Source organism: Vitis riparia, chromosome 14 (genome assembly GCF_004353265.1).
Source record: "Vitis riparia cultivar Riparia Gloire de Montpellier isolate 1030 chromosome 14, EGFV_Vit.rip_1.0, whole genome shotgun sequence".
NCBI lineage: Eukaryota > Viridiplantae > Streptophyta > Magnoliopsida > Vitales > Vitaceae > Vitis > Vitis riparia.
In genome coordinates, this window is record NC_048444.1 from 20,798,770 (window position 1) to 20,807,624 (window position 8,855).

General features: G+C 31.8%; 1 protein-coding gene across 1 annotated transcript; it reads left to right on the forward strand.

Moving 5' to 3' along the window:
* Window positions 1-4,033: 4,033 nt before the first annotated feature.
* Window positions 4,034-5,507, forward strand: LOC117930860 (auxin-induced protein 22D-like). Its single transcript, XM_034851620.1, has 4 exons — window positions 4,034-4,413; window positions 4,571-4,773; window positions 4,882-4,981; window positions 5,074-5,507. The coding sequence occupies exons 1-4, from the start codon at window positions 4,193-4,195 to the stop codon at window positions 5,147-5,149; spliced, it is 600 nt and encodes a 199-aa protein (XP_034707511.1). The 5' UTR covers window positions 4,034-4,192; the 3' UTR covers window positions 5,150-5,507.
* The last annotated feature ends 3,348 nt before the right edge of the window (window positions 5,508-8,855 follow it).

Here is an 8,855-nt window from a genome sequence, read left to right on the forward strand (position 1 = left end):
GTGGGTGCAAACCATGATGAAGCTGGGGTCCTTATAGGCTGGCCTCGTTTGAAGGGGCGCCTCTAGAGTCTAGCTAGACATTTGAGAAGAGCCCATAATGCAGTGTCATAATTCATAAGTCATAACGACTGTGGACCCTAGTGTTTGTGGTCCTCCCAAAGATGGACTTGGGCTCTTCGGGGCTCTAGGATACAGCCTCCAGGATTAATACAATTAGGGCATTTTTATGAAACCCCATATGCATTTTGCTAATACGGTGCTATACATTAAGGGCCATTTTGTGTGCATGTCCCAACGTTTTGGCACTTAACGCACCCACATTTTTGTGTCTCATGAGTTGGAATTGGATGTACTTTGTGTCGGGCTCGATCAGGAGCCCATGCATCGATAGGTTCGATGCACCGGCACGGTCCGGGAAATCAATTAATCTCTTGGTCTTATTTAAGAGCGCATTGGGAAAGTGTGTGTTTCAATACACATAGTACTAGTTAAGATTTCATTAATTTTTATAGTTATACTTCTGTAAAATAACTTGATAATATTACTTAAAAGTTGATGGTCACTTAGAATGACAAGCTTTAAAAAAATAAAATAAAAACTTTATTTTTAATTCAGTTGCTTCAATATCCTTATAGTCCAAGACTTTTAATTTCTCAAGAGCTCCCTTTTACATTAACGATCAACAACTCTTTTGCTCTCTTATTTCTCTTTTATTAGTTTATTATGAGTAGAAATGGTTTCAAACATTTTTAAGTCGGTTCTACCGTATCCTATTAATCCTTAAAAGTTCAAAAAAGAAATTAAGTTAGCGTTAATTCCTTACATCTCCCTTCATATTTTAGTTAAATATATATAATCACATTGATTTGAAATTTCATTATATACCTTTCTTATTTTGAGTAAGAGGAAATATAAGTGAAATAACAAATAAAAAAAGTTGAAGAGATATATGATGAAATTTCAAATCAATGAAAATGAAATGTGTTTAGTCAAAACCTTAAAAGACATGGATAAAATTAACCTTATTAAATTTATTGGAAAGTGTCCAAAATTATTCTTTTGTATAAAGGATATTATATAGAATATTTCCTTAGTTGATTTGTTATTGTAATATTATATTTTCTTATTGAATTAGGAAAGTTGTTAACAATATCTTTATAAATATTCTAGGTAATGAAAAAAAAAAGTTATAAGATGGAGATTGATAACTATACAAGATGTAGAAGCTGTGAGGAAGAATAGGAGATATCCAGTAAAAACAAGAGGGCTCATAGTTCAGGATGTATATAAGAAATGAGGAAACATGAAATGTTTTGAAAATCCAATAATTGTATTTAATTATATTAGTATGATTAAGCGAACTACATTAAAATATCATGTACCTTTGTGTGAATTATTTTATCTTTGTGTTTTTAAACTGCTTGTATTAAAGCTTCGATCAACACAACAAAATTAATAAACTAAGCCGAATTTGTATTAAATCATAACAATGGTAAACATACTACTACTAAATTAAATATTTTAAAACCAAAATAACAATTTTAATGAAACTTTCAGCTAATTTATTAATAACATTTACAACTATTTGGATTTCATCTTCTATGTCACTTAATAAATAAATTAATTAAATAGTTTTTTATTAAATCTTATTCTAGTTGTTATGGCTTTCAAAAAAAGCTTCGATTAATATAAGGCTAATTAATTCTATTAGAAATGTTCATGGAATTACAAAATTCATTATCGCCAAAAGCTTAAAAAAGAGCTTTTCCTAAAGATGGTTTTCAATGAAAAGTAAACAGAAAACATGCACCCACATCAAATCATTGATTGATGTGTCCAATATCTAAACATTGAGTTTATTGAACAGCTAATCTAAAGTTCTAGTTGACTTCCTCAAATAGCTTCAATTCTTCCTATTTGTTAACATACCAATATCAAACATTATAATGTTTTAGTCAAACATTTTGATCTAAAAATTAATATTTTGATAGGCTATTTGTCACTACTAAATATAAAATATATTCCATAACACTATTAATTAAGTCCCCTACCAATTTTTTGGAGTTAATTGTCTAGCTATGCTTGCTCTCCATCCTTTCGCCTCGTATAGAATCATATTACAAAAATTAAAAAGGAGTAAGGCTATGTTTGGTTCAAAGCCGCAAAGAAAAGAAAAATTAAAGAAAAAAAAAGGTTTAAAGTTAATAAATTATTTTTATTTGGTTCTTCAAATTCATTTTACTTGTTTCCTTCCATTATATAAAGATTAAATGATTTTACAATATATAAATTTCTAATTAATTTTAATTATATTTGATTTTCTTCTGTATTTTTCATAATAAAATTAAATATTAAAAAAAAAAATTCTTTATGTTATATTGATTCCAAGAAAATACTAAGAAAATAAAAAAAAATGTTAAGAAAAATAAATTTCTCATGTTTAGTTTTATTTATAAGAAAATAATAAAGAAAATCAAATATCATAAAATTAGTTAGAAATTTATACATTTGTAAATTATTTAATTTTTAAATTATCGAGTTAAAATAAGTGAAATGAGTTTAAAGTAATAAAGAAAAATAATTTATTGACTTTAAATCTATTTTTTATTTTTCTTCATTTGTTTTTTTCTACTTTTCTTCTATTTTTTTTCTTTTTATTGCATTTTCTTCCAAATTTTTTAGGAACCAAACATAGCGTTATCATGAACCAAATGTGACTTAACAGAATTTCATTGACTAATTATTTTTTGGAAAAGAAAAAAAAAGTCGAGCAATTTAATTTTTTAGAAACCACCAACAAATTTGCCATTAATTTATGAATTAATTGATTAAAAATGACGAAATAATTTACATATTTGTGAATCTAATTATTCTCATATTTTTACTTAAAAAATAGCTCATTTTTTATATAGATATTCTTTATCATTTCAAGTATTTACATCCATGTTTTAAAAGAAAATATTATTTTTATAAGAAAATAACGAGTACATTTTTGTCAAAATGGGGTAAAAAAATCATAAAAGGTTAAATTTTAAAAATTAAATTTTCAATAACCCTTTTAATCAAATACTTTAATTTATCGCCTCTAGCTCAATAAAATATAAGTATCTCACTTGAAGGTCAAAACAAATGCCAATGGAGTGGAAAAAGTAAAGCTGATTTAACTATTTGAATGTATAGATTTATTTGGATTTTCAATTGACTCAAGTACTTTAGCCTGGTCTAAGTTATGAATCAAAATTACTCTGAAATCCTAATGAAAAAGGTCCATTCCTCCATTAATGAAGTTGCTTCATGTACTATACTAAAGATGATACAATGAACTTGAGACCATGGGGAGAGGCCTGGGTTAAAAGAGGATGATTCTGCAATCAATAAACTCCAACTATTTTTAAGGCAGACATTGATGCTTATCGATATATGTAATGCGTGAACCCTAATTGATGAGAAGTCAATTATTAACAAATCATTAAAAAAATGTATCTTCATAAAAGGGAATGGCTCGTGGGGGCTTTGACCATGCCCACATATATGTCATCAACAGCTCCAACTGTGATTGAATTTAATGGCCTGGGGCCACCCATGCCCACGAACTACTACTCATGTAGGGTCCAGTCACATGGATTCACCCGCCCATCCTCATCCAATGGATGGATTTGTTTCCCCGGACTAGTCTAATGCATCGCAACCCTTGATCTCCAAACCCTAGTCTTTCGTCTTGGACAGCTGAGCTCTGTCCCAACCTTGTCTCCAAAGTGTTGCGACAACTACCCTCAGATGTGCCCTTCATATGAGAGACACCTTAGCTGCCCGTGTCCAAATTCATTCATGGGGATACCAAACCCTAGTGATTATGCCACAATGGTCGCGTGAACACTACCCACCCCTAAGGAAAAGAATTGGGACAAATCATGAATAGCTAGGGTGTCATGCACGCGTTACGAGGGGCAGTGGTGAAGTCATTTTTTGCCCTAGGGAATTGGCTTTCTCTTCATTGCTACCTTCCATCTATAAAATAACAAGTCATTCCCTTTGGCCTAACACACATTTCTGTTCCAACAGTATAGAAGAATTCTGCAGATTGTCATCGGAAATATTAGCTCAGTTTTCGTCAAAAGATCTGGTTGTTAGTGGAAGAGATATCAGTGTTGATTGATCAACTGTTTCGGTTCTTGCTCAATTTCATTTAGAAATGGAGAACAAGGTCATATACGAGAAAGATCTCAATCTTGAGGCCACAGAGCTTAGATTAGGGTTACCGGGCACCAAGAAGCCTGAGAAACAGGCGCCTCCTAGTTTGAAGACGAGCAACAAAAGACCCTTGCCTGACATGAACGAGGAGTCGGGATCTGGGAACAACTCTAGTGTCTCTGATGATGGAAAATCCCACCGTGAAACTGCTCCGGCCCCCAAGTAAGCATCTATGGTTTATATATATATATATGTATATATGTGCTATTGGTAACTAGTTTGTTTTTAAGGCCAATATGGGTGTATAGTTGCATGTTTGATTATTATATATGCATGGTTTTGGTTGATGGACTAATCGAAATGCCGTCTATAACTATAGGGCACAAGTAGTAGGGTGGCCACCGGTTCGATCATACCGGAAAAGCTGTTTCCAGCCGAAGAAAACGGAGGCTGAGGAGGGGAGAACCTATTTGAAAGTGAGCATGGATGGAGCTCCTTATCTCAGAAAGATTGACCTAAAGGTGTACAACGGCTATCCAGAGCTCCTTAAGGCATTGGAAGAGATGTTCAAGTTCAGTGTTGGTAAGCATCAATGGTTTCATACTTCTGAGTGACTAGTTGTTAGGAGCGAAGGTGGCGTGGAGGGTCATGAGATTGATTAGGGTTTTCCTTTTTTCTCTTGATTTTCAGGCCAGTACTCAGAGAGGGAAGGCTACAATGGTTCAGAATACGCACCTACCTATGAAGACAAAGATGGGGATTGGATGCTGGTGGGAGATGTTCCCTGGAAGTAAGTCTCTCTCCATCTCTCAACCTACACTGCTAGCTATGCTCTTTCTCTCTCATTCTCTCAACTTACAGTTCTCTATTTTCTCATTGCAGTATGTTCATCTCTTCCTGCAAGAGGCTAAGAATCATGAAAGGATCAGAAGCTAGAGGCTTGGGCTGCTTTCTATAGAAAACACCTGCACAATCCAAGCTGCTCAAAAATGGGGATTGGGGACATCCAAAAGAAGATCCATTGATAGGTCTATGAAAAAAGGAGAACTCCTTGTAGATTGGGCTGTCCATGGAATTCCAACACAAAAACAAAACGAAATCAAGATGATGAATCAGAGAAACAAACTTTTATGTATAGTTTATGCATATTTTCTTGAAATGGAAGTGTACAAATTTACCCAAAAAAAAAAAAGAAAGATTCTGTCTCTTCACAAGTTTCTTTATGTATGACTGAAAGAATCATATTGCCAAGGTACATATGCGTGGAAGCTTCAATACGAAATATTGTATTGTCGTTCAACCACTTTGGATGGTGACCAACTAATACCTTTTATCAATTTTTTATGATAGGAAGTTAATATACACTTAAGAAAATAATTTTGAGAAGGGTTGTGTTATTTAGAGTCGATTTTATAATGATTTTAAGAAATGCTTTTAATTTTTTTAGTACTTACAAATTTTTATCTTTTAAGTATTAAAAAGACGATAAATACTTTCTAGAATCATTATCATCAGAACTCTAAATTATAGGAGAATTTAGCAAGAATTAAACTGAATTTGATTATCAAAAGTCATCATGAAATTAAAATAAGTTATAATTTTAATTATCGCATTGATCCATATTCATTGGTTTAGCTTGAAACTTGGAAAGTGTGATGAAGGATATGAGAAAATGAGAAGGAAACTCATAAAGTGCTTTGGAAAATATGAGAGCAAGAGAAAAAAACCTAATAAATTTTCAAAGTACCACTCTAAATTTATTCTTTTCTCTCCTGCATAAACAACCAAGAATTTGAAAATACTTAAATTTTCAATAATTTCTATTTTGTTTAACTTTTCTTCTCATTTTCCACAATAATCTAAACAAGAGAAATTTCTTCTCTCTTCTTGCTTTTTCTTCCTAATATCTTCTGTATACAAATATTCTCGATCTGTTTTAATAATGTTTGGTTCGTTCTATTCGGGTTTGGGTCAAACATGTAATAAGCCCGTTTGAAGTGATTCAACACAATTGAGCAGAGAGCATCCAATGAAGTCATTCAACACAATCGAGCAGAGGCATTCGGAATGAGCATCCAACGGAAGATGACTACTAGCATTTGGCAACACCTAGAATGTGGGTCCTGCAGTAGGTGGTGGCATGGCATAATGTGTTATTATATGCGCATTAGTAAATCAAATTAGTCGGCCATGCGATCATGAATTGATCTTATAAAAGAAAAAAAGAATCAAGTGGACAATCCATCCTCTCTAATCTAACATTTTGTGCACCGACATTTTCTATAAGAGAAACTCAACATTAGAGAAATCTATTTGGGTTGTTATTCAACTCATAAAAGTGTTCTAGAATTGTTTGTAATAATAGGAAAGGTTGTAAAGAAATTTTAAGCAATTGTATTGTCTTCTTTTACCCAAAAAAAAAAAAAAAATTCCATGGATTAAATGTAAAAAATAAAAATTAAGTATATAATGGGGAAAAAAAATATAACACTACTTCTACTTGGGGTTTACGTTCTTTGGAGCATTAAGATTTTTTATTAGGAAATTATCTGCATATAAACAATAAGAAATAATATATATATATATATATATATATATATATATATATATATATATATAAATTTAAAAAAAGAAGTGATTTTTGAACTTCAATGCTCTAACGCTTTGCTTAACTAATTACGTTTTCAGATTTTTAATGTGCTTATTCCAAAATTTGATATACGTATTCGATATTATCTAAGTTTATATTGGCTACTCTTACTAGTTTTATTAAGCCATTTGCATAATTGGACGTGCAATATTAGGAAACATAATCTAGACTCCACCAGAAGTGACTTCAAGCCCAACCTTAGATTTGGACTCCCAACAAAGCTTAGTCTACCAATATTGGGCTTGAGGAGTTCAACCCAACTCTCGTTTTGAGCGGATTGATCAAATTGCTTGGGTTAGAGTGGACAATTATTCCTTATCAAATGTGATTGTCTCTGAGTAAAATTCTTTAAATAGGATTTTTAATTACTCAAATACAATATTTTAAAAATTCAAGAAGAGAAATTGAATAGGGGAAAATACCAAAGTCAAGATTCAGGAAGTTTATTACTATTAAAAAAGAGCATGTTTTAATTATATGATAATTGTCATGAGTTTCATATCTTTTGAGTATTAATTATGCTTAAAATACTTAATTAACATGCTACTTTTGTAAAATTTACTAATAATTTTTGCGAGTTGTGAAGTGATTTCAAGGCGTAATTGATGATAAATTTGATAAAAAAAATGGGAATGCTTTTCATTGATTTTTTTTTTACAAGAATGATACAAACATATATATTAGTACAAGGATGAAGTTTTGGAAACCATACGAGGTTATACACCTTCAAAGGCTAGAATCTCAGTTGACCCTAGAAGGAAGGGATCCAATATAACAAATAAAAAATTTGATCCTACAATTTCTCTAATTGACCAATAGCACACTCCAACACTCCCCCTTAAGTTGTAAAAGATTTTACTAGAAATGGCCTTTGTGAGTATATCCATCAATTGGTCTTTAGATTTTAAAAATGGGAATCAAATTATCTTAGCTTCAAGATTCTACTTGATGAAGTGTCCATCTACCTCAATGTGTTTCAACTAGCAAAATCGATCTTGATTAGCAGCCTCTTAAGCCACAAAAGTTTACAAAAACCTTCAAACATTCCTCTGAACTTAGCTTCAACACTAAACAATGCCACTACTTTTTTGCTTCTTACTCCTCTAAGTCACTAAGTTGCCTCCCATTAAGGTAAGTAACTTGATGTGGACTTCCTATTAGCCCACCCAATCTGCATTGGTATAACATCAATATTGATAAGATGATTATTCTTGAAGAACATGAGTCCTTTACCATGAGAGGACTTCAAATAATGAAAATTTTGAATTACTACATCCATATTATCTTCACTAGGACAATGCATACATTAATTGATGGCTTACTATGCTTACAACATAGGCAATATTGGTGCAAGTATAGGATAAATAGATTAGCTTACCTACTAATCTTCGATACCTCTCCTCATTTATTGACACTTGATCTATCTATCTCTATTTCCATAAAATATTTGAGTCCTCTAAGATTCTTCATTTCAAGTTTAGTAGCCAATTGCTCCTAGAGTCTAGCAATCTCTTCTATGACATCCTTGGTAATAATCATGTCATCTACATAGATTATTAAAGTTGTTACCTTTCCCAATCCATGTTTCAAAAACAAGAGTGTGATTTGAGTTGCTTTGCTTGAAGCCACATTTTTTCATAGTCATGCTAAATCCAACAAACCATGCACGAGGTGATTATTTAAGCCCATACAATGCTCGATACAACTTACATTTGTTTTTAAGGATGTAGTGTATCTTGGTGAAATATCCATGTAAACTTCCTCTTCAAGATCTCCAAGAAGAAAGGTATTTTTACGTCAAACTAATAGTCTAAATTTGCTATAAGAAGTAACAAAACTATGATAATATTTAGTTTTACTACTAGTGAAATTTTCTTCTAATAGTCTATGTCATACATTTATGTATAGTCTTTCGCCACAAGTCTCGCCTTGTATGTTTCAATTGAACCATCGACCTAATGTTTAAAAAAGAAGACCCACTTATAGTCTATCGCCTTATTTCCTCTTAGTAGTG

Excerpts from the sequence above, each read along its gene's own strand:
- LOC117930860 (XM_034851620.1), top strand. The coding sequence starts at position 4,193 with ATGGAGAACAAGGTCATATACGAGAAAGATCTCAATCTTGAGGCCACA. Across the intron at positions 4,774-4,881 it reads GATGTTCAAGTTCAGTGTTG|GCCAGTACTCAGAGAGGGAA; the intron begins GTAAGCATCAAT and ends CTTGATTTTCAG. Across the intron at positions 4,982-5,073 it reads GTGGGAGATGTTCCCTGGAA|TATGTTCATCTCTTCCTGCA; the intron begins GTAAGTCTCTCT and ends TTCTCATTGCAG.